Consider the following 27,223-nt stretch of genomic DNA (forward strand, 5'->3'; position numbering starts at 1 on the left):
GAATTTTTGTTATAGAAAATGCTTAGCATGTCAATACATTTAGTTCTTTATGTTTGTTTACCCTCAAAATCGGATAAAAATTGAATTTGTAAGTAGTTTTAAGGATACGTGGATTAAATTGACACAAAGAGATAAATTAAGTTGTAATTGAAATAAACAATGATAAAGTAAACTCAAACCACACAAATTGAACAGTTACAGTCTTGGGAAATTAGTCACCCTTCAATTACATCCACTTCAATCGGTACCAGAACATAGTTGAATAAGAGCTTAAAGAGAAAATAACAATATATTGCTTCTGAGTGCGTGTTACAATGTGATTTACAAGTAATTAGACCCCATTTATATAGTAGGGGAGTCCTATATTAGGTACAATTCTATAAAAGGTAAAAAAATCCACTAATTAACTGATTGTTTATCTCAAGTCGATATATGCCGAGATCTCCGCCGTGATATTCGATCGGTCATGGATATCACGGCCTTCTCTCGGCCGATCATGGCTACCTGACAATGTTCTTCGAATTTGAACAAGGCTAGGACCGATCCCTAATCCCGACCCCGATATCCTCGAGGGCGGGCGTTATGGTCCGGACTCAAAATTAATAAGATCCCAACCTCTGTCTAGGCCCCCTCTTACCATCTCTCGAGCTTGGCTTATCATGTCGGAGACCGGGATGTACTTCGAGACCGGTTTTACCCGTATACAGATAGTTCCCTTGTTTTTCGGAGAGTAGACAACGTGAAACGATATGAACTTCCGATTCTCACTTCAATTCCCCACATTAGAAATGAAAAAATGAACGAAACGTCTCGTTAGTCACATCTTAATGGCATTAAATGCTTGTCAGTTGCCAGTCGGGCACTCTTGGATGTGAACCGTCATTTGAAAACTATAATTACCCCCTTCTTCATTCATTCAAACTTTGCATCCAAACCTTCTACCCTCATTCCTTTGAAATGTCTATATTTTTTGGCACATGTATCCTGGTTTTTGAGATATTTGTGAGAACCATAAAGTGTACTCCTTCAACTTCCTCTTAGTAAAGACCCATTCTCGAGTATCGATGAAGAGCGGGATCGAGGCTGGCTAGGCCGTTTTGTCTGAGGGAGGACCTCAGACCTGATCCCAGCTGAGTGCATGTCGTTTCCTGAGAAGTGGAATATAAAACATAAGTAAAATTTCGTTTTCAAAATTTTATTTTACTCTTTTTTCCTTCCTTTTTATCGGTTCTTGGCGGTGGTGCAGTTTTCACTCGGGTCCCGAATGCAGTCCCTCGACTCAAGGAGTGGGTTGAGGGCATCATGTTACAAAGGTCGTATTCTGAGCGCGCATGGAGCGAACTTTCGAATGGTCAGTGGGAGGACCGTTCTCATGGTGACATTCCTTTCCCGAGTGAGTAATACTTGGGTTTCTTTTGTGTTTCTTACTTATTTTGTTTCCTTTGCAGGTTTATCCAAGGACATCATACTGAGGCCTTTATCCGGTGACGAGGACTGCCCCGCCGAGTCCCCTACTCTGAGATAGGGTAATGAAAAGAAAAGGAAAGGGGCTCTAAGTTCTCCAAACTCAAAAAAGAAGAAACCAAGGAAGTGGTTGGTGCGCCAATCCAAAGAACGCACCAGCGTCCGAGCACCATCTTCGGACTCTCTTCATAGGCTGAGGGACGAATCTGAAGAAGAAGAAGAAGCCTCTGAACTGGTGGCCCGCGTGTGGTCACAGTTCGATGGAGAGAGGCCATGGCTGAGGCTTCCGAGGAAGATGGGGACCGGGCTTCCCGGGTAGTGGGAAATGCCCCGAAGGATGCACTCGGTTTGATAGATATCTCCGAGTCACCTTCGTTGACTAAGTCCATGTACAACGATGCTCAGATGGTGAAAGAACGTCCCAACGAGGGGTTCCAAGGAGCGGAAGACCCCCCCTCCCCCCTTGGCATTTTTGATGGTGTGGATTTTTCCACCACGGAGGACATCACCGGATTAGGTGACTTAAAGGTGTCAAGCAAGAGACCATGTTCGGGAACAAGCGGGCCTTCCTCAAGTCCGAAATCGATCAAGCGGTTCCCAGCTCCGAGCGTGGATCTTGACCGAAAGTGATCGATCATCATCTCCATTCCGGAGGATGCCCGAGTCCTCTCTGCCCCCGTAGGGGTGGCCAGTTACCACCCTGCCTGTTCAACAATGCCCAGCAGCTGTTAAATCGGGTAACTTTAGATTCCTATAAATGATCATAACTTTTTTTCTTTGTGTTTGTAGGCCTCGGTGCTTCATCATGAGACTTTTCTCCGATATCGGGAAGAGCTAAACTAGTATGAGGCTGAGATTCGAGGGCTCACTAAGAAGAGAGATGCTTACAAACATCATAGCGAGCAACGTGAATGGGAGGCTAAGAGCCTCCGAGCTGAGCTAGAGGCAGTTCGGAAAGAGCATGCCGACCTGGTGGAAAAGGTAAAAGTCTTTGAGGTTAGTGACGATGAGCTAAACTCGGTGACTAACTCTCTGAACCCGCAGGTCAAATAGAATCTTGATCGGATCGACCAGCTTCGGGCAGAGATAGACGTGATAAAGGCTGAGGCCGAAGAATGGAAAAGCAAAATGGACCGCTAGGCCTCGGAAAAGGAAACTGCCTGGGCTCAATTGGCTTCGGCTGAGGTCTAGCTTTGGGCGGAAAAGGAAAAGGCCGTGGTGCAGGCCAAAATGATTGAGGAGCTCCAGTCTGAGCTAAGTTTGGCCTTCTTCGATTGAGAAAATATGGCCAAGGTGCTTGAAACGGCCAAGTCGGTGGCCGAGGTGGTAAAAACCGATGCCGACGAGATGGTGGCCAAATATAGGGCCGATGCAGAGGCCGCCCAAGATCAAGTAAAGGATATTGTCGAGCACGCGAAGCGGCAATCATAAAGGGAGGCCCTCGAGGAAATTCATGCTCGGGATTTTGACTTGTCGGCCAAAATTAAGAGTGCCAAGGGGTTCAAATCCAAGGCCAAGAAGTTGGCTTATATCAAGGATGATGAAGACTCCAAGGATTTGAGCAAATCCAAGGGTGGAGGTGACCCCGAAGGCCCTGGTGATGAGGCGGCCCCCGGGGAAGACTAGGCCACTTAGGCACTTCATAGATGTTTTTATTTTTCTGCCTTTTTTATTACCTTTTTGTTGAGGTCGTTTAGCATTTGTAAAAATTTTCATCGAGGTTGTTTGGACCTTGTAATAAATCTTTTGATATGTATATAAGGCTTTTTCTCTTCATCAAGTTCTGAATTTTTCCTTTGCTTTATTATTTATATTTGCAAAGATTGAAATGCCTTAGCATGAAATAGTTAGGTTAGGTTTGGAGGTTCGAACAAGCCTTGCCTTCAAAATTATTTTGTATTAAGGCATCATGGGCTTCGGTGTGACCGAAAAGTTTTCCCAAATTACTTATACTTTTTTAGATTATAGTTTGCCGAGGGTAGCCTTTAGAACTGGTTAAACAATTTTAAGGCCTTGTTGTTTTCTTTACGGGCCTTAGACATCTCTGATCCGTTTTAATATAACCTTAGCATTTTTTGTTCGGGTGTTGCCTAGTGGGCTTGTTACCCCGAGTTATCCGGTCTTGTCTGAGATAACAGTACCCGAGTGGGGATGGACGTAGCCTTTAAAGTTCGAGCATTTCCTAATAGATCTTCTGCCCCCGGGATTTGATAGCCTGGGCAGTCCGAGTTTCTCTTTGGACGGCAGTCCCCAGGTGTGAGTAATCATTTGAACTCGGATTAAGGTAGCCCATGGGCTCGATACCTTTAGGGGATCAGATGTATGAAATTCCATAAGAAATGAAGAAAGAAAAATTTTAACGGACAAGATATTCATCCGCAAGATAGAGACTTCTTTTTATTCTTGTGCGTAATAGTTACACATGTGTACATGCTTTCTGCCAGGGCTCGAGTAGTCTATGCGGGCACGATTCATTTGACCGTTTTGCCCTTACAGTAAATCCTATCGATCGAGCGAAGACTGTTCAATCACAAAGCCCCTGTCCTTACTAAAGTCGTTATCCGATGGTAATGCCCCCCGGTGTCCGAGGTTGATCATAGAGAAGCCTCGGATACTGTTGATGAGATTTTTGTCACCGATTCATGATCAGCCTTCGATTCTAACTTAGCACAATCCGCTGTCGCCTCGTTAAAAACCTTGCCAGAAGACCCATTTGAGACAAAACCGATTCAAGGGAAAAAGAGTACAACGCATGCTTTCAGGCCTAAAAATTGTACCGCTCCTTGTTGGTTACCTGCAAATGTTTGTTCAAAAATAAGTAAAAGGAATGAATGGGGTCATACCTTAGCAGTAGTATCACTTCAACTGAGTTATGTTCCAGTTGTTCGGTAGTTGCTTTCCGTTCATTATTCCGAGTTTGTACGATCCTTTTTCCGGTGATCTCGATCATTTTATACGGTCCTTCCCAGTTCGGCCCCAGCTTCCCCTCGTTCTGATTCTGGGTTCTTAGTGTGACCCTTCTTAACACCATGTCCCCGACATTGAAGTGTCAAAAAATGGTCCTTCGATTGTAATATCACTCGATCCGCTATTTTTAGGCGGCCAACCGGACAAGGGTGGCTTCACGCCTTTAATCTAATAATTCCAGGCTCTTCCTCATGGCCTCGCCATTTGATTCTTTGGCTGCATATCAGAACCTGAGACTTAGGTCTCTAATTTCAAACGGTATTAGAACCTCGGTGCCCTAAACCAGCGAGAACGTGGTGGCCCCGGTACTGGACTTTGAGGCCGTGCGGTACACCCATTGTAAGGCCCCGCAAAATTTTTCCTAAAAATCGGGGTTTCGTGATGCGGGGGTTCGGACTTTTTGGATTGAATAGTGTGCTGGGGGAGTTGAAGGAAAATATTTTGCAGAAATAGGCATTTCTGCGGCCCATTATGTGGCCGCATAATCACTCTAAGGGCCGCAGAATGGCCACAGAGTGAAGCAGTTATTTGGGCCATTTTTTATGTCAATTTCGCGGCCAGTTATGCTACCGCACATTGATCGCATAATCAGCCTTCGACTTTTGCGGAGAGAGGCTCTGCGGCGCAATATGCGGGCCACATATTGACTGTAGACCCAGGCCGATTTTTCCATGTTTTTGGCCCCAAATTGTGCGGCCGATTATGCGAACCACATATCCATTATGCGGTCGCATATGCGACTGCATGCCCTGTTTCGGAGCTTCATTTTTGGGTTTTTATAACCCAACCCTACTTCGTTAATTAGATGTTTTGTGTCATTTTTGAGGTAAAATCTGACATTTTGAGAGGGAGAGAGTGCCCTAAAGTGAGAGAGTGATCCTCAACAAATTATCCTTCAATTCTTGCTCGAATCTTTGAAGATTAACAAGGAAAACTCACTAGGTCTTCATCTTAGAGGTAAGATTCTACACCCTAACCCTCAATTTTGAATTTTGTCTAAGAATGGGATAATTAGAAAGACAATTCTTGGGTATGGGGGTTGTTACCTCTCATGCACGTGTTATCAAAGAATGTGGGAAGGTTGTGAGCTAAAAATGGTAGAGAATGGGTTGGGGAATGATAGAATCTTCCACAAAAGGGCTTTATAATATTGATGCACCCCTAGTGTTTGATAATATTCTCAAATGAGCTAGAATCATGTCCACCTTCCTAATTTTGGTTCAACTTGTTATATTTCTAAAATAGATTGAATTTGCTAAGAATTCCGGAACGTTTTAAAAGTTTAAGGAAGCTCCATTGAGGTATGTTGGCTAAACACCCTTCTTCTTAGAATCGAATCCCACTGTGTTCATGTAATTGGTGTAAGTCCCAAATTGATCATTATAGAATTGGCTATTCCTAATGTATTTGTGTTGAAGGATGTACGTTTAATATTTATTCTAAATGCTTCATCATGTCATGTTGCCATTTGAGGATGTGTTCAAAATGTGGAATATGTGTTAGAAATGTTAAGACTTCATGTCAAGATCAAATAAAGGTTGTTATTCCAAATTGTATGAAAAGCCTCTATGTGCCTAAGATTTCCAAATTGCTCATATGTGAATTTAATGTGTTGAATGGGAAACCTTATTGTTGTTGATAATGAAAATGATGTTTGAATGTGGAAAATGGGTAACTAGAATTATGATATACGGCCAAGTGCCAAGAATGACTTTCTAATTGAGGCCACTCGTGCCAATGAATTGAAAAGATGTTAAAGAAGTATGAAGTGAGTTGATTGATTGAAAACGTAATGTCTCGGGTGAGACGGCCTAGCCGATCGGGCCGTGATCAGGCGCCATGACGCACACATGGTGGTAATTGTGCTGGAAATTATAAACTGAAAAAGGTAATGTCTCGGGTGAGATGTCCTAGCTATTTGATAGTGATCGGACGCCATGCCGCACACATGGTGGTAACTATGCTGGAAATTATAATGAAATTGTGGTTATGGTTGATGTCTCAAATGAGACGACCTATCCGATCGGGTCGAGATCAGACTCCATGTAAAAATACAGAGGTATTGTGAATTGTGGTACATTGGCTTCAAAGATCACCCAACGTAATAACATGGGAATTGACTTGAGAACTTATGTGATCCTTACTTGATGTTTTAGTATTGTTTGAAGCTCTTATTGAACTCATGACTGTTTTTCCCTTGTATTATTATTCATTCTATTGAGATGGTGTTTAGTTTAAATACTAGTACTATTCGATAGTACTAACGTCCCTTTTTTCGCGGGTGCTGCATCTTTAAATGGATGCAGGTGGTTCCATTGCAGGCATTGTTGATCAGCGATAGCAATACACCTTCCTCCTAGCAGACTTGGTGAGCCCCACCTCATTCTAGGGTCATGTATCTTTTGTACATTTTGTTATCACTTATTGAGGTATAGCCGGGGCCTTATTGCCGGCACTATCATAACACTCTTTTGTATCTTTTAGATGCTTCGTAGATACTATATGTGTTGTGAATGAGTGCTAGAAAAGTTAAACAGATTATGTTGTGTTTTGGTCTCTTGTTCCATTCGAATCATAATAATGTGTGTATGTTGAAACTTAAAAGTGAAGTAACCAATGAGACGATTTAGTATTGTATATATATGATCTTCCTACTATTTAATTAATGGAATCATGTCCTTTTTTTAATCATGGGTGAGTTGGGTAAAAAGTATCTAACAGGTTTGCTCGACCGGGTTCACTCGGTTGAGCACCGGTCGCGCTTCCCGAGGTTGAGGCATGACAAACTTGGTATCATAGCCTAAGGTTTTAAAGTTTCCTAGGATGTCCCGGAGCCATGTCTAGTATAGTCCTCCTTATCAGTGTGTTGTCGACCACATCTATAAGTTGGAGGCTACTTGGACATTTAGGAATAATACCCTTCTTTCATATTCTTGATCGTGCGATGAAACTGATTGTGAAACTGTTCCTCCACTAATTCGTGCATTCCTTAACTTTCAGTACATGGCACCTAAGAAGAGAGCAAGAACTGGACAAGGAGCCAATGCCGCCTCAAGAGTGGCAGTTGACCCTTTATTTGGTGATGCGGGTGAATACCCGAGGGGGGAGGATAATTCCCCGATTGCTACGGTGCCTGATTCCACTACACCGGACCAGGCCACACCAGTTCCTGCACCTACTGAGGGTGTAGCGATTCCTCCAACTGATATTCTGTTTCCATCTCTAGCCCTAGCTTCCGGTTCTGGTATTTCTGACGGGGATCTTAGGGGAGCAATCCAGATGCTGACACAGATAGTGGCTTCTCAAGCCTAGAGATCAAATATTGCACCCTATTCTTCTAGCCAACAAGGGGATTCTATTGGTTCTAGGGTGAAGAGGTTTCTTCAGTTGGATACTCTGGTGTTCACGGGTGCTAATCTCGAGGAGGACCCAGAGGACCTCATTGATTATATGCATAAGACTCTCTGGGTTATGCGCGCTACTGAGACAGAGGGAGTGGACATGGCCGCCTACCGCCTGAAAGGGGTGGCCTATTCTTGGTTTGAGCTCTGGGAGGACTCTCGGGAGGAGGGGAGCCCTCCAGCGAGGTGGTGTGAGTTTGCTGACACTTTCATGGATCATTTCTTGCCATCCGTGACTAGGGCAGCCCGTGCCACAGAGTTTGAGAACATTAAACAAGGTAGTAAGAGTGTGTGGGAGTATCACATGGAGTTCGCGCGTCTGTCTAAATATGCAATTCTCATGGTGCCTACTATAGATGCTAGAGTGCGCCAGTTTGTGCATGGCCTTAGCCCCTTGGTTATCAATGAGGCTACTATAGCTTCCTTGAATTCGGATATGAACTATGGGAAGATGGTAGCATTTTCTCAAGGTACAGAGAATCGCAAGTTAAAGAACATAATGGAGCGAGAGGGTACCTGCAAGGCCCGGCCCGTGGGCAACTTTGGGGAGCCATTTGGTGGGGGAAGATCAACTTTTAGGGGAGGGTCAATAGGGCCATCCCAGCCTTTTGCTTAATCTTCAGCCAGTGCACCACCAGTAGGGGAGTTGTTTCAGGAGGGAGATTCCAGCAGCAGCGGAGGCCTCCATGCCCCAAGTGTGGGATGGTGCACTCGGGGATCTGCTACATGGACCTCCCATATGTTACGGGTGCGGATTGAGGGGTCATATTCAGAGAGAGTGTTGTTCATCCCGCCAGGGTGCGGGCAGGGGCACAACACAGCCATCTAGTTCTGCAGCTGCTACATCTTCAGCACCCCCTCCAGCTCGAGGTACTCCAACATCAGCAGGGCGTGGTACAGCTAGGGGTGGTGCGCAAAGTTCGGGAGGACCCAGCCGTTTCTATGCTATGAGTGGTCACCAGAGTGTAGAGGCTTCTCCAGATGTTGTCACAGGTATATTGACTGTCTAATCTCATGATGTATATACTCTTATTGATCTCGGTTCCACTTTGTCCTATGTTACTCCTTATGTTGCTATGGAATTTGGGATAGAACCGGAACAGCTTCTTGAGCCGTTCTCTGTATCTACTCCGGTAGGCGAGTCTATTGTGGCCGCACGGGTTTATAGGGGTTGTGAACTCACTGTGCATAGTCAGGACACCATGGCCGATATCATTGAATTGGTGATGGTCGATTTTGACGTAATTATGGGAATGGATTGGCTTTATTCATGTTTTGCCAAGCTCGATTGCCGAACTAGGACTGTGAGGTTTGAATTTCCAAATGAGCCAGCTGTTGAGTGGAAGGAGGATAATGTGATGCCAAAAGGTAGGTTTATTTCATACCTTAAGGCCACGAAGATGATTAACAAGGGGTGTATCTATCATTTGGTTCGGGTTACGGACACCGATGCTGAGGCACCTACACTAGAGACTGTGCCAGTGGTGAATGAATTTCTGGAGGTCTTTCCTGATGAGCTCCATGGGATTCCGCTAGAGAGGGAGATTGATGTGATGCCAGGAACGCAACCTATATCTATTCCGCCCTACAGGATGGCACCAGCAGAATTGAAGGAGCTAAAGGAACAATTGAAGGATTTGTTAGAGAAGGGTTACATCCGACTGAGTGTGTCACTATGGGGCGCACCGATTTTCTGTGTGAGGAAGAAAGATGGGTCACTGAGGATGTGTATTGACTACCGGCAGCTCAGCAAAGTCATAATCAAAAACAAATACCCATTACCAAGAATAGATGATTTGTTTGATCACTTACAGGGTGCTAGGTACTTCTCTAAAATTGTTTTACAGTCTGGGTACCACTAATTGAAGATCAGGGAGCAGGATATTCAGAAAATAGCTTTCAAGACCCGATATGAGCACTTTGAATTTATGGTAATGTCTTTTGGGCTAACAAATGCCCCGGAGGCTTTTAATGGATCTTATGAATTAGGTTTTCAAACCTTTTCTCGATTCCTTTGTCATAGTATTCATTGACGATATTCTTGTGTATTCACGAGGTCGAGAAGACCATGTCGATTATCTCAGGGCAGTTTTGCAGACTCTTTATCAGCACGAATTGTACGCGAAATTTTCAAAATGTGAATTTTGGCTCGAAGCTGTCACATTCTTGGGTCATGTTGTCTCTAGAGAAGGAATTAAGGTCTATCCTCAAAAGTTTGCAGCGGTGAAGAATTGGCCTAGACCTATAACACCAACCGAGATTCACAGTTTCTTAGGCTTAGCAGGGTATTACAGAAAGTTTGTGGAGGGGTTTTCTACTCTTGCCTCCCCGTTGATTAAATTGACATAGAAGGCAATTAAGTTCTAATGGTCAGATGCTTGTGAAAGGAGCTTCCAGGAAATGAAATTGAGATTGACTACGACACCAGTGTTGGCACTACCAGACGATACAAATTGGTTCGTAGTATATTGTGACGCTTCGAGAATCGGACTTGGGTGTGTATTAATGCAACATGTCAAGGTAATAACTTATGCTTCTAGGCAATTCAAGAATCATGAAAAGAACTACCCAACACATGACTTAGAAATTACGGCGGTGGTTTTTGCATTGAAAATTTGGCATCATTATTTGTATGGGGTCCATGTTGATGTATTCATGGACCACAAGAGCCTTCAATATATTTTCAAACAAAAGGAGCTAAATCTGAGGCAGAGAAGATGGCTTGAGTTACTCAAGGATTACGACATCGATATCCTATATCACCTGAGGAAAGCCAATGTGGTGACGGATGCTCTTAGCCAGCAATCTATGGGTAGTTTGGCTCACTTAGAGGTATGTCAGAGGTTGTTCGCCAGGGGGGTTCACCAGTTAGCTAGTTTGGGAGTTCGTCTTGCGGACTCTAGTGAAGGATGGGTAATTGTGCAAAATAGGGCTGAATCATTGATCGTTGTGGAAGTCAATGAGAAGTAATACAACGATCCATTTTTGGTACATCTGAATGAGGGATTCATAAACATAAAACTATGGCTTTTACTCTTAGGATGGATGATGGTACACTAAGGTACCAAGGGCGGCTGTGTTCCAAATGTAGATGGTCTCCGGGAAAAAATCATGACTGAGGCTCACACTTCCAGGTATTCTGTGCACCCAGGCTCTTCAAAAATGTATCATGATCTTAAGGAAGTCTATTGGTGGAATGATATGAAGAGAAATGTGGCGGACTTTTTGGCAAGATGTCTGAATTGTCAGCAAGTGAAGGCCGAATACCAACGGTCCGATGGGTTAGCACAGAACATAGAAATTCCAATGTGAAAGTGGGAAATAATTAATATGGACTTTATGGTAGGATTACCATGCACTCCATGCTAGTTTGACTCAATTTGGGTGATTATGGATCGACTCACGAAATCAGCACACTTCTTGCCTGTTAAATCTACCGACACAGAGGAACAATATGCTCATTTGTATATCAAGAAAATAGTCAGGCTGCATGGCACTCCAGTTTCTATCATTTCCGATCGAGGGGCTCGGTTAACGGCAAATTTTTGAAAGAGATTTCAGCAAGGTTTGGGTATTCAGGTGAATCTCAGTACATCCTTCCATCCACAGACCGACGGGCAAGCAGAGCGGACTATTCAGACACTTGAGGACATGTTGCGTGCTTGTGTTCTTGAGTGCAATGGTAGCTGGGATGATCATTTGCCACTCGTAGAGTTTTCATATAACTATAGCTTTCATGCTAGTATCCAAATGGCACCATTTGAGGCATTGTATGGTAGGAGATATAGATCTCCCATTGGGTGGTTCGAAATTGGGGAAGCTGAGTTGCTAGGGCTAGACCTCGTATATCAGGCTATGGAGAATGTTAAGGTCATTAAGGAGCGGTTGAAAACTGCTCAAGGTCGTCAAAAATCCTATTCGGATGTTCGTCGCAGAGACATAGAGTTCAAAGAAGATGATTGGGTATTCTTGACAGTTTCCCCCATGAAGGGTATAATGCTGTTTGGAAGGAAAGGAAATTGAGTCCGAGGTATGTCAGGTCGTACAAAATCATTCAGAGGATTGGTGAGGTAGCGTACAAGCTTGAGCTACCACCCGAGATGTCATTAGTGCACCCGGTGTTCCATGTGTCTATGTTGAAGAAGGTAGTTGGAGATCTGTCAATTATTGTGCCGGTTGAAGCCATTGAGGTTAATGAAGAACTGTGATATGAAGAAATTCAAGTTTCTATTATTCATCGGCAAGTCCGAAAGTTGAGAAATAAAGAAATTGCATCCATGAAAGTGCGATGGCGAAACCAACAGGTTGAAGAGGCTACTTAGGAAGCTGAGGAAGAAATGAAGAAAAAGTATCCTTATTTGTTTGAATAGCCATGTATTTATAAAGTTGTAATTTATGAAAATTCTAAGGGTTACCTTCTACGAATTATGTATCTTTTGTACAGTTGATGTTAAGAGTGTTCTGTTTCTGGTAATATATTGCTCATGAGGCCACAGTAGGTGTTGTTATTGTGTTATATTGTTTCATTGGATTATATATATATATATATTGAGGATGTGTTTCTGGGGCTCTATGACAGGTGGATAGGCCCAGTTACAAGGTAAACTCTGGCAAAATATTTGGAAATTTAGGGAGTTACTCAAATTTGGAGCTGCTAGTGTATGGTATGAAAACTGAGTTGCATAAAATATTAATAGTGAACCTTGACCCTCATTCGAGGACGAATGATCTTAAGTGGGGGAGGATGTAAGGCCCCATAAAAGTTTTCCTAAAAACCGGGGTTCCTAGTTGTTACGGGCCTCAGACATCTCCAAGCCAATTTAAAATGGCCGTAGCCATTTTAGTTCGGGTGTTTCCTAGTGGGCTTGTTATCCCGAGTTATCCGGGCTTGCCCAAGATAACAGTCCCCTAGTGGGGATGGCCATATCCTTTAAAGTTCGGGCGTTGCCTAATAGGTTTTGTTCCCCCGGGCTTTGATAGCGCGGGTAGTCCGAGTTTGTCTTTGAATGGCAGTCCCCGGGTGGGAGTGATCATTTGAACTCGGATTAAGATGGCACATGGGCTCGATACCTTTAGAAGATCGGATGTATGAAATTCCTTAAGAAATGAAGAAAGAAAAATTTTAACGGATAAGATATTCATCCGCAAGGTAGAGACTTCTTTTTATTCTTGTGCGTAATAGTTACACATGTGTACGACCTTTATGCCAGGGCTCGAGCAATCTATGCAGACACGATTCATTTGACTGTTTGGCCCTTACAGTAAATCCTATCGATCGAGTGAAGACCGTTCAATCACAAAGTCTCTGTCCTTGCTAAAGTCGTTATCAGAGAGTAATGCCCCTCGGTGTCCGAGGTTGATCACAGAGAAGCCTCGAATACTGTTGAAGTGATTTTTGACACCAATTCATGATCGGCCTTTGATTCTAACTTAGCACAATCCGCTATTGCCTCGTTAGAAACCTTGCCAAAAGACCCATTTGGGACAAAACCGGTTCAAGAGAAGAAGAGTGCAACGCGTGCTTTCAAGCCTAAAAATTGTACCAATCCTTGTTGGTTACCTGCAAGTGTTAGTTCAAAAATAAGTAAAAGGAATGAATGGGGCCGTACCTTAGCAGTAGTATTGCTTTAAGTGAGTTATGTTCTAGTTGTTCGGTAGTTGCTCTCCGTTCACTATTCCGAGTTTGTACGATTCTTTTCCGGTGATCTCGATATTTTTATACGGTCCTTCCCAGTTTAGCCCCGGCTTCCCCTCATTCGGATTCTGGGTTCTTAGTGTGACCCTTCTTAACACCACGTCTCCGACATTAAAGTGTCGAAAGTTGGTCCTTCAATTGTAATATCATTCGATCTGCTGTTTTTGGGCGGCCAACCGGACAAGGGCGGCTTCACGCCTTTCATCTAATAGTTCCAGGCTCTTACTCATGGACTCGCCATTCGATTCTTAGGTTGCATATCGGAACCTGAGACTTGGTTCTCTGACTTCAACCGATATTAGAGCCTCGGTGCCATAAACCAGTGAGAACGGGGTGGCCCCGGTACTGGACTTTGAGGTCTGCGGTATGCCCATTGTAAGGCACCCTAAAATATTTCCTAAAAACCGCACAACCGTTTCGCGGGGCGCACTTTGATCGCGTAATCATCCTTGGACTTTTGCGGAGGGAGGTTCTATGGTGCATTATGCGACCACAGAACAGGTCTGCAGGCCGCATAGTGAGAGCAGACCCAAGCAGATTTTTCCCAGTTTTTGGCCCCAAATTATGCGGCCGATTATGCGTACCGCATATCCATCATCCGGTCGCATATGCGACCGCATACCCTATTTCGGAGCTTCATTTTTGGGTTTTTATAACCCAACCCTACTTCGTTAATTAGATGTTTTGTGTCATTTTTGAGCTAAAATCTGACATTTTGAGAGGGAGAGAGTGCCATGAAGTGAGAGAGTGATCCTCAACAAATTGTCCTTCAATTCTTGCTTTAATCTTTGAAGATTAACAAGGAAAACTCACTAGGTCTTCATCCTAGAGGTAAGATTCTACACCCTAACCCTCAATTTCGAATTTTGTCTAAGAATGGGATAATTAGAAAGACAATTCTTGGGTGTGGGGGTTGTTACCTTGCATGCATGTGTTATCAAAGAATGTGGGAAGGTTGTGAGCTAACAATGGTAGAGAATGGGTTGGGGAATGATGGAATCTTCCACAAAAGGGCCTTAAAACATTGATGCACACCTAGTGTTTGATAATATGCTCAAAAGAGCTAGAATCATGACTATCTTCCTAATTTTGGTTCAACTTGTTATATTTCTAAAATAGATTGAAGTTGCTAGGAATTACGGAACATTTTAAAAGTTTAAGGAAGATCAATTGAGGTATGTTGGCTAAACACCCTTCTTCTTAGAATCGAATCTCACGGTGTTCATGTAATTGGTGTGAGTCCTTGACAATTATTGAATTGGCTATTCCTAATGTATTTGTGTTGAAGGATGTATGTTCCGTATTTATTCTAAATGCTTCATCATGTCATATTTCCATTTGAGGATGTGTTCAAAATGTGGAATATATGTTAGAAATGTTAAAACTTCATGTCAAGATTGAATAAAGGTTGTTATGCCAAATTGTATGAAAAGCCTCTATGTTCCTAAGATTCCCAAATTGCTCATATGTGAATTTAATGTCTTGAATGGGAAACCTTATTGTTGTTGATAATGATAATGATGTTTGAATGTGTAAAAGGCGAAACTGGAATTATGATATACGGCCAAGTGCCAAGAATGACTTTCTAATTGAGGCCACTCGTGCCAATGAATTGAAAAGATGTGAAAGAAGTATGAAGTGAGATGATTGATTGAAAAGGTAATGTCTCAGGTGAGACGGCCTAGCCGATCGGGCCGTGATCGTAATTCCACTCGTAGGGACATTACCGGACATATGAGTCAAAATGTACAAGTTACAACTGAAGCTACCAAGCTTAAGCTGCGGTCTAACCATGGCCTCAAGTCCTCCAAACTGGCCCATCACTAAAACAAAAAATACTCACCTCTAACCTCATCCATGGAATCACAAGCCGGCGATGCACAGCTGATACCGAGCGCTCATGTGCGCTTACGAATGCGTGGAAGAAATTCAAAGAGTTATATTTTAAGCTGAATCAATTCTGCACGATAAAGAAAGAAAGATGGGAAATTATCCTAAATGCCTTGTAGCCTCTCAAATATAAGTATGGACGTCATCATACCGATCCGCAAGACTCGACTAGACACTTTCTCTCATGGCCCTCCAGTTTGTGTCGTGACAACATTATTCCCTTTGTACGAAAATAACACTATCAAAATCCTTTTACAAAACTTACAACATTGTATACGGGTAAAACCGGTGTCGAAGTACAAGCCAAGCTCGAGAGATGGTAACAGGGGGCCTAGACCGAGGTAGGGATCTTATCAATTCTAAGTCCGGACCATAACACCCGCCCTCGCGGATATCGGGGTTGGGATTAGGAATCGGTCCTGGCCTTGTTCAATTTCGAAGAACATTGTCAGGTAGCGAAGATCGGCCGACAAAAGGCCGTGATATCCGTGATCGACCGAATATCACGGCGGAGATCTCGGCATATATCGACGTGAGATCAACAATCAATTAATTAGGGGATTTTTACCTTTTATCAAATTGTACCTAATATAGGGCGCCCCTACCCTATATATTAGGTACAATATATTGTAACACGCACTCAGAAGCAATATATTGTTATTTTTCTCTTAAGGTCTTATTCAACTGTGTTCTGGTATCGATTGAAATGCATCTCATTTCCCAAAATTGTAACTGTTCAATTTGTGTGGTTTGAGTTTACTTTATCATTGTTTATTTCAATTGAAACTGAATTTATCGCTTTTTGTCAATTTAATCCACGTATCCTTAAAATCACTTACGAATTCAATTGTTATCCGATTTTGAGGGTAAAAGGTTTGGCGCCCACCGTGGGGCTAAGGATAACAGTGGTTATTTGATACAAAATTCCATAACACACACTACTGTACACTTGTTCTTTGAAGTGCCTCTAATTTCAGGTTAAATCTCAAAATGTCAAACTCACAATTAGCACCCCTACCTGTTGACGATGAGTCCGGTCATCACGGTGAACATAACAACATAGCCCCTGGTAACGAGGTACCGCCCGTTGATCCCATATAAATTCCAGATGCGGAACCCGTTGGACGCTAACTCGCATGTAGCTATTGACACAAACCTGTCTACCGACCCCGAGAATAGCATCTGTGGTGGAGTCCGATCGGCAGCGCAAAATACTCAAAACAATGGAGGAGACGCAATCAATATACGGATGATCTTCAAAATGTTACAGGCTCAACAGGCGGAGATAGATTAGTTACAGAACCAAAGTCGCGCACCAAGCATAATTGAACCAGATCCGTCCCGGGAAGTCACCCGCAGGGAAGAACCAGTCGCAGAGAGGTCAAATGAAAATGAATCGGGGACTAACCCCGAGATCATAAAAATGCTCGAGAAGCTAACAAAACGGATAGAATCAGGAGAGACGAAAATCAAAGAAAATGACAAAATGGTAGAAACCAATAATTCCAGGGTCGATCTAATACCGGGAGCGTCGTCGATATTGAAAGGCCTGGATTCCAAGATGTTTGTGAAAAAACCTTTCCCTCCGAGTGCGGCTCCAAAACCGATCCCTAAAACATTCCGCATGCCCGAGATTCCTAAGTACAGTTGAATGACCGACCCAAACAAGCATGTTAATTCCTACACATGCTCCATCAAAGGGAACAACTTGGAGGATGATGAGATCGCGGTTGTCTTGTTGAAGAAATTCGGAGAGACCCTGTCAAAGAGACGTATCACAACTTGCCTCCTAATTCTTTTGACTCATTTGCTATGCTTGTAGACTCTTTTGTGAAAGCACACGCCGGGGCTATCAAGGTCGAAACCAGGAAGGCGGACCTTTTCAAAGTAAGATAGAAGGATAATGAGATGCTCAGGGAGTTTGTGTCCCGGTTTCAAATGGAAAGGATGGATCTGCCACCGGTCGCTGATGATTGGGCCGTTCAAGCTTTCATCGAGGGTCTCAAGGATCGAAGCTCGGTGGCTTCACAGCAGTTGAAACAAAATCTGATAGAATATCCGGCTGTTATCTAGGTCGACATGCATAACCAGTATTAATCAAAAATCAAAGTCTAAGATGATCAACTTGGGGCCCCTTCAGGGTCCGTTTATCCTATCATAGCCATCGTCGTAGTCAGGAGAGATATCAACCGTGAACCAATATCAAACAGGGATCGGTATCAGCCTTACAATGGAGAACGAAGAAGTAGCGGGTCCGGGTGCAATTCTATGCGAAGTGAAAGGAGAAGTGATCGAGGTCAAGGCAACCGCGGACTCATGATCAAGAACGATTTTGACAGGCCTATCGGGCCTAAGAAAGCATTGAGGTTATCGGAATATAACATTAACGTTGATGTTGCCGCCATTGTATCAGCTATCGGACGCATCAAGGACACCAAATGGCCTCGATCTCTACAATCTGATCCAAACCAAAGAGATCCTAACATGATGTACAAATATCATGGCACTCACGGCCACATAGGAGAGGATTGTAGACACTTGAGAGAGGAAGTAGCCCGGTTATTCAACAACGTGCACCTTCGAGAATTCCGGAGCGACCAAGCCAAGAACCATTTCAGGAATAGGGATTCCAATAAACAGAGTGAATAAGAAGAACCTCAACACATCATTAACATGATCATCGGTGGGTTCGATGTCCCTCAAGGGTCGATGTTGAAGCGCACCAGAGTATCCATCACAAGAGAAAAATGAACTCGAGATTACATACCGGAAGGAACCTTGTCTTTCAATGATGAGGACGCAGAATGGATTGTGCATCCCCACAACGATGCCCTGGTAATATCTGTACTCTTAAATAAATCTCGAGTTAAGCGTATATTAATTGATCCAAGTAGCTCCGCCAACATCATCCGATCGAGGGTCGTAGAACAGCTTAGCATATAAGATGAAATTGTACCCGCAGTCCGAGTTTTAAACGGATTCAACATGGCATGTGAAACCACTAAGGGGGAGAAAACATTACCAGTGAATGCCGCCGGGACCATCCAGGGGCATGTATCCACAACATGAGGGCAGTGTCCGAGACTTTTCACCAAGTGTTAAAATTTCCAACATCAGGAGGGGATAAAATAATCTACGGAGAACAACCAACAACAAAAGAAATGTTTGCGGTCAAAGAGGCAATTCTGATATCCACACTTGCAATGAAAAAGGGGCCAAGTTTGGCCATAAAGAAAGAAGCTAAATAGCAATTACCGACACCAGCCCCAATCCAATCAGAGAAATAGGGAACGGATGAAGACGATGACTACGGGGTTACCAGGTCTTTTATTGCCCTCCATGATTCCGATGCCACTAAATCGACAGTCAAGGAGATGGAACAGGTCATATTGATCGAGCATCTACCCGATCGAAAGGTATACCTGGGCCCGGGGTAAAGTCGCGAGTTTAGGAAAAAAACTCATTCAATTCCTTATAGCTAACATAGATTGTTTCGCTTGGTCCCCCTTGATATGACAAGTATCCCACGGGAGATAACCACTCACAAGCTGAGCTTGGACCCGAAATTCCACCCGGTCAAGAAGAAGAGGAGATCCCAGTCCAAGGTAAAACATGCTTTCATCAAGGACAATGTATCTAAAATCCTTAAAATAGGGTCCATTCGGGAGGTTAAATACTCGGTTTGGTTAGAAAACGCAGTGGTAGTCCCTAAAAAGGGGAATAAATTAAGAATGTGTGTAGACTATAAGGATTTGAATAAGGCATGTCCCAAGGAAACTTTCCCTTTGTCCAATATCGATCGCATGATCGATGCCACAGTCGGCCATGAGATCCTCAGTTTTCTCGATGCCTACTTCGGGTAAAACCAAATACGGATGAACCAGGATGATCATAAAAAACCTCTTTCATCACTAAATACGGCATATAGTATTATAACGTGATGCCATTCGAACTAAAAAATGTCGGTGCCACTTATCAACGCCTAGTAAAACGGATGTTCGAGGAACAAATAGGAAAATCAATGGAGGTTTACATTGACGATATGTTGGTAAAGTCCCTACAAGCAGAGGGCCATTTAAAACATTTGCAGGAAACTTTCACCATATTTAAGAAATACAATATGAAGCTGAAGCCAGAGAAATATGCGTTTGGAGTCGGATCAGGAAAATTTCTCGGTTTCATGGTATCCGACCGGAGAATTGAGATCAACCTTGACAAAATCAACACTATCGAAGATTTCATGGTTGTGGACAATGTATAGGCCGTGAAAAGGTTAACCGGACGCATAGCCGCCCTGGGGCGATTCATCTCGAGGTCCTCCGATAAGAGCCACCGATTCTTCACATTAATGAAGAAAAAGAATAACTTTTCATGGACCCCGTAGTGCTAACGGGCCTTGGAGGAACTCAGCAGTATCTATCGAGCCCACCGCTACTTCACACGCCGAAGGAAGACGAACAACTATACCTGTACTTGGCAGTATCAGAGATGGCAGTTAGTGGGGTCCTGGTCTGGGAAGAACAAGGTGTGCAATTTACAATTTACTTTGTTAGTCGGACTCTAGGTGAGGCCGAAACAAGATACCCTCACCTAGAAAAATTGGCGCTTGGTTTGGTAAGCGCCTCCAGGAAGCTGAAACCATATTTTCAGCGTCATCCTATATGTTTTAGGACTACTTACCCATTGTGAAATATAATATATAAACTCGAGCTCTCTGGATGGTTGGCCAAATGGGATGTGAAGATTAGCGGGTACGATATTAAATATCGACCCCGGACTGACATTAAGTCTCAAATTTTTTCGAATTTGTTGCCGACTTTATGCCACCCCTAATTCCCGAGGTCGAAAGAGAGTTGCTAGTAAACTCCCGGATGTCTTCGGGGATCTCGATCCTTTTTAAGGACGTTGCCTCGAACGCAAAAGGGTCTGGACTTGGCATCGTACTGAAGCCACCAACATGCAATGTAGTTAGACAATCTATTAGGACTGTGAAATTGACTAACAACGAGGCCGAATATGAGGCCATGATTGCAGGTCATGAACTAGCCAAAAGCTTGGGGGTGGAGGGGATCAAAGCTAAGTGCGATTCCCTCTTCGTGGTGAACCAAGTTAATGGGACATTCTATGTCAAAGAAGAACGGATGCAAAGGTACCTGGATAAGTTGCAGGTAACATTACATCGGTTCAAGGAGTGGACTTTGCAACACGTACCTCGGGATCAAAACAGTGATGCTGATGCCCTTGCTAACTTAGGGTCATCAGTCGAGGACGACAAGCTTAACTCGGGGGCAGTGGTACAACTGATTAGATCGGTAGTGGAAGAGGACCACGATGAGATAAACTCCACAAGCCTGACTTGGGACTGGAGAAACAAATATATAGAATATATGACTACCGAAAAACAGCCCTCGGATCTAAAAGAATTGAGGGCCCTGCATACGAAGGCAGCCTGATTTAGTTTTTCCGAAGATGGAACCCTATTTAGAAGAATATTTGATGTTCCACTAGCAATATGTCTAGGACCAGTAGATACCAAATACGTTATGAGGGAAGTTCACGAGGGAACCTGCGAAAATCATTCAGTCACCGAATCATTGGTTCAAAAAATAATCGGAGCCGGCTACTACTGGATCGATATGGAAAAGGACGCGAAGGAGTTCGTACAAAAATGTAATGAATGTCAAAGCCATGCTCCGATGATACATCAACCCGGGGAGCTACGGTATTCAGTTTTGTCACCATGGCCATTAGTGAATTGGGGAATGGACATCGTTGGCCCCTTCCTTTGGCACTCAATAAGGCTCAATTTATATTGTTTATGACTGACTATTTTACTAAAAGGGTGGAAGCCTAGGCATACGAGAAGGTCAGGGTGGGACCACTTCGTATGCCGGTTCGGAATGACGACTGAGATAGCGTGCAACAATGGGAAACAATTCATCGGCAACAAAGTGACCATGTTTATCGAACACCATAAGATCAAAAGGATCCTATCAACACCCTATCACCCTAGTGGGAACGGACAAGCAGAAGCGACCAACAAATACATACTCCAAAACCTCAAAAAGAGGTTAACCGACGCCAAAGGAAAATGGAAGGAAATCCTGCCCGAAGTCATGTGGTTGTCACGCCCCAATCGCGGGAAGCGCGACCGACGCTCAACCGAGTGAACCCGGTCGAGCAAGCATGTTAGATACTTTCTACCCAACTCACCCACGATAAAGAAAAGGACATAATTCAATTAATTAGACATTAGGAAGATCATATATAGATAATACTAAATCGTCTCATTGGTTACTTCACTTTTAAGTTTCAAGATACACACATTTTTATGATCCGAATGGAACAAGAGACCAAAACACAACATAATCTGCTTGACTTTTCTAGCACCCATGCACAACCCACATAGTGTCTACGGGGCCTCTAAAATATACAAAAGAGTGTTATGATAGTGTCGGCAATAAGGCCTCGGCTATACATCAATACGTGATAACAAAATGTACAAAAGATACATGACCGCGGAATGAGGTGGGGCTCACCAAGTCTGCTTGGAGAAAGGTGTACTACTATCACTGATCAACACTGCCTGCTAGAGAACCACATGCATCCATTTAAAGATGCAGCACCCCCGGGAAAAAGGGACAATAGTACTGTCGAATAGTACTAGTATGTAAAACTAAACACCATCTCAATCGAATGAATAATAATACAAGGGGAAACAATCATGAGTTCAATAAGAGCTTCAAACAATACTAAAACATCAAGTAAGGATCACATAAGTCCTCAAGCCAATTCCCATGTTCTTAGGTTGGGTGATCTTTAAAGCCAATGTACCATAATTCACAATACCTTCGTATTCTTACACGGATTTCGATCTCAACCCGATCGGCTAGGTCGTCTCATTTGAGACATCAACCATAACCATAATTTCATTATAATTTCCAGCACAGTTACCACCATGTGTGCGACATGGCTTCCGATCACGGCCCGATCGGCTAGGCCGTCTAACCCGAGACATTACCTTTTTCAGTTTATAATTTCCAGCACAATTACCACCATGTGTGTGGCATGGCAAATACCTGCCGAGCACCAACGCAAATTATATCTAACCTTTCTTGTTATCTATAATGGTAGACATGAATCCTAAAAAACCAACAATGACAGATAAGGGTATGAACATATATAACATTGGTCGACAAGGCTGTCATGAAGCTATGTATAAGGTACGAGCTGACAAGCTGCCATGAGAGACTATACAACAAAAATCAGTAGACAAGGCAATCCAAACTATACATGAGTCGACACCTGTCTATGAGCCTCTAAAGGAACATAAGTGCTACAACATTTCCGGAATAGGGCCCCGACATACCCATAATGTCTATAAAAAATGCATACCAAGACCACGGCAAGTCTAGAGAAGGGATCTCGCCAATAACCGTTGAACTGAGCAGCATATTCTGGTGGGGGAGCTTCACCTACCCATCTATTAGGACCTACAGCACGACATGCAACATCCACAAATAAAAAGGAAGTTAGTACGAATAAAGTACTGAGTATGTAAGGCAGGAAAGCGTAAGTAAGAATAGTAATGTAAACATGGATAGATAATATACAACCTGTAACATCTGAGTACCTCTGAGGGCTACTGACTTGTAATGCATGATACATACATATATATATATATATATATATACAAGCATAAACTTTTAAAACATACACCTCTGTGGGCATCATCATCATCATATCGTACCCGGCCGTAATAGGCTCGGTAAACATGTACCCGCCCCCCATAAGGCTCGGTAGAATCGTACCCGGCCACGTGAAGCTTGGTAAAACCCAACTGATCAGTGGTTGCACAATAGGTGTCATACCTCTCCGACTATAGCGCGGCTCGGTAGAGTAAAATAGATACATATATATGATGTTTGCTGGACTCATTGGAATCACATTTTGAACATTTCGGAGTGACGTAAGGTCGGTATCCTCCGTACATGTTATTAGGATTAACTCTTCATCAAGAATATTATAATAATCAGGAAGTACCAAAAACATTGATAACATAAGAATAAGAAAAGTAACATCAACATCAATCGTTCCATAAGAAGGTAAACAATGTAAGTATTGCTAGCTTCTAAGAGTGGAGTATCTTTGGAAGCCCGTTCATTAGATTATGAACAATCAGAGTCGTGCAAAAGAAGAAAAGGGATTGCCTCACATACCTTGTATATACTTCCCAACCTCAAGCTATGCAAATATTACGACTCCTTAGTCTACAATAAGAGAAATGACACTATCGTTATAGTTTAAGCGTCGTAACTAGTATGTATCGACCGCAACCTATTTTACGATGAAACGGACAGAACCTCCCCTATTTATATGGCTTCCCACAAGTTAAAACAACCACCAAACAGACCAACAACATCAATAATAATCATATTGAGCCTCACAAAATAGTCCACCAACCAACAACATTACTAACAAGCCTTTTGATATATATCTCACAAGTTCTAGCTTCAACAACTTAGCCGTAACTTGAACAATCTTAAATACATGTAGGCTAAGAGGTTACTTATCTTTAAGAAGAAATAAAAACTCCAGTTTTACCTTAATTGACCACGAAATATCTCTCCAATGCTGTCAGAAGAACAAGGAAGTGAAACTAGCAATCAATTATGGTTTTTGGCACTAGAATCACTTTAGAAGACTTGAAATAACCTATGGTTGATATTAAAGACTCGAGAGAGTATTTTACAGAACATAAACCACTTAAAACAACTTCCCACACGCGCTGGAACAACACAAAAACCAGCAACAATAAGAAGAACAAGAAACTTACTTGCGCCACGGGATTTCTGACACTTGATTTGTGTTGTTTGCACTTTGTTTTGGTCTTGGATCATGAGAGAACATTGAGAGAGTGTTTTTAGGGTTCTATGGTCTGAATATACTGAAAAGGAATGACTTAAAATAGGGTTGAGGCATGTTATATATATCCATATGTCTCGACCTCCCACACACGAAAATGAAAATATCTCTCTACTTCGAGATCGTATTGACGAACAATTTAATGCGTTGGTGTTACACCCCATATTTTCGTACGTGAAAGTATGCCATACATAAATTGATGGAAGCTCAGAAATGATATGTTACATCCCGCATTTTCGTATGTTAACATTTCGTCGTAAGTTAATCGACGTAAGTTCAGGAATCGTATTATTTTGAGATTATAAGCATTATACTATTTCAAACGAGTGATGAGAAAATTCGTGAGGGTGAGAGGGTAAGAAAATCGAAGAAAATAAATTTCGTCAAAGTTTGACATTTTGGGATAAAATATGGCCCGAGCTAAAATATCCGGTATTTATGGACTAGTACCATACAAGGTACCCCATGACCATGATAGTAAGGTGTATAAGGTGTGTTAAAAGGGAGTAGTATTCTAAGTAATTTGACATAATTCTTAGTTATATGGGTAATTGGTTAATTATTGGTTTAATGAGAGATTAACCATGTAATTAAGGATTTGTGGATAATTAATAAGCGAGGACAAACGCCCCCACGTGGCAGCCCATGAAATGATTAATAAAGTCATCAAGTGACTCATATGATATGAAGAAAGGTGGCACATATTTGAGGGGTTCTTGGCTAAGTCATCACCCACTAAGATAAGTGTCTTTTTGTTATATAACTATACAAGCTCTCCTAATCAATTGCTACTGTTTCATTTATTATCCAAAAGAGCTAGCTGCTAATACTTTAGTGTTAAAGACATTAGAGGGATTTCAAAAAGTATCGTTTCCCTACTTTTAAAGAAGAATTTCATTTCAGAATCTTGTGTCATACATTTGGTTTGGCAATACTATGTTATTGAAGATATTCTTGCCTAGATATTCCTATCAATTGAGAGATTGGAGGATACAAATTTTTCCCTACTTCGATCCGCCGATTACGTGTTATCGCAATTGATGTGTGTTAGAGGGATTGTCAAGAGAATCGGCTCAGGTATGTTAAGGCTATCCCTTCTTTCTTTTTGGCATGATCTATACGACACGAACGAAACAGGCAGATGCACAAATTTCATAAATGACTCTATTCATAGAAATACTAGAGATGCTTATGTTCTTGTTTCCCCATGTGTCATATTATTTTATCATCTGTTCATGGGTCTCAAAAATACGTAAGTTGGTAAAGTTTATTTCATGATATTAATCAGAGGCATAATGATCTTATGATGTACCGAGAGATTTTATTAACGTATTTCATATACATTTCATGCATTTATACATGCACATTGACCCATGACCAGATGGTGTTATATACGCATATATATATGTATATATATGTATATGGGATATGGGAAAGGTTATGGCATTATATACGCACCACCACCTGATCAGCTGGTATAAGTTGATGATTTTGCCCACAGTGGCTGAGATGATATGTTGGGATGCCCTCAGAGGCCTGATGATGTTATGAAACATGTACCTATGCACGACATGAAATTCATACGCATATGCACGACACTATAATTATTTCATGATTTACAGAGTTATCCAGACTTATAGGTTGAGTCATTTACTCTATATTTCTTCCATGTTTGTTATGTACTTATTTATGTGCCTTACATACTCGGTACATTACTCGTACTGACGTTCCTTTTGCCTGGGGACACTGCATTTCATGCCCGCAGGTCCCGATAGACAAGTCGAGAGCCCTCCAAGTAGGCTATCAGGTCAGTAGAAGATGTTGGTGCACTCCATTTGCTTCGAAGTTGCTTGTTTGGTTAGTATGATTTAGACGTGTATTGTTGGGTATGGCAGGTTTCTGTCCCGACCTTTATGAAAATTATGTATTCTTAGAGACTTGTAAATAGATGTCATGTACGTAAAAGATTGCATGGCCTTGTCAGCCTATGTTCAGTATACGAGTGGTTATTTTGGTCTTATAGGCCCGTATGTCTTATGTATAAGTTGGTATCACATGTTGTATTCTACTTATCTCACGGCAGCCTTCCGGCTAAGTTATCTATGATAGTATGACATGATAAGATACGTTATGTTGGTACTCAGTTGAGTAAGGTATCGGGTGCCCATCGCGGCCTATCGGTTTGGGTCGTGACAAAAGTGATATCATAGTAGTTCTGTCCTAGGGAGTCTACAAGCCATGTCTAGTAGAGTCTTGTTTATGGGTGTGTCATGCACCACACTTATAAGAAGGAGGCTACAGGGCATTTAGGACTGTCACTCTTTCTTCTTACTCTAGATCGTGTGGTAGATCTCGGTTGTAAGAACTCAATTTTCTAAATTCTATCTTATTCATAATACGACGATGCCTACATCTAGAAAGATGTTTGATAAGGGATTGAATATGGCTGTGGAAGAATTGAGTCAGAGGAACTCGATTTTGCATCATGCTTATGATGAATGTAAGGTCTCCAGCAGAACATGAGGACACTAAGACGTGCAAGCTTATTAATATGGATCCCTAAGGCAAGAATATCTATCCACTCTTATGGTAAAAAAAGGAATAAGTGATTCAGAAGCTTGATACAAGTTTCAACAAGTAAAAGAAGCAAGGTGAATAAGGGTACGAGGCACCCAGTTAATGAATATTATCAGTATTTCACACTGAGGTATATCAATGTAAGCATTTTGAGTTACGTTCAACGGTAACAGAGGTATGTACAATTGGCCACACCAATATCAGTTGTGCCCTATGGGGGCTAACAGAAGTAGTATAAGAGAAGGACGGATATTAGGATCCTGCTGGGGTTAGAGTGACCCAAAATGACAGATGGATTATTTGC

The 27,223-nt window shown here is 42.5% G+C and overlaps 2 protein-coding genes across 2 annotated transcripts; both read left to right on the plus strand.

The window, feature by feature from the left end:
* Window positions 1–7,881: 7,881 nt before the first annotated feature.
* LOC117273232 (uncharacterized) lies at window positions 7,882–8,448 on the plus strand. Its single transcript, XM_033652338.2, has one exon. It carries the CDS (start codon window positions 7,882–7,884, stop codon window positions 8,446–8,448), a length of 567 nt encoding a protein of 188 aa, XP_033508229.2.
* A 586-nt stretch (window positions 8,449–9,034) lies between these two features.
* Window positions 9,035–11,855, plus strand: LOC138910081 (uncharacterized). Its single transcript, XM_070201304.1, has 3 exons — window positions 9,035–9,654; window positions 9,706–9,763; window positions 11,412–11,855. The coding sequence occupies exons 1-3, from the start codon at window positions 9,035–9,037 to the stop codon at window positions 11,853–11,855; spliced, it is 1,122 nt and encodes a 373-aa protein (XP_070057405.1).
* The last annotated feature ends 15,368 nt before the right edge of the window (window positions 11,856–27,223 follow it).

The sequence above is a fragment of the Nicotiana tomentosiformis genome, chromosome 1 (assembly GCF_000390325.3).
Source record: "Nicotiana tomentosiformis chromosome 1, ASM39032v3, whole genome shotgun sequence".
Lineage (NCBI taxonomy): Eukaryota > Viridiplantae > Streptophyta > Magnoliopsida > Solanales > Solanaceae > Nicotiana > Nicotiana tomentosiformis.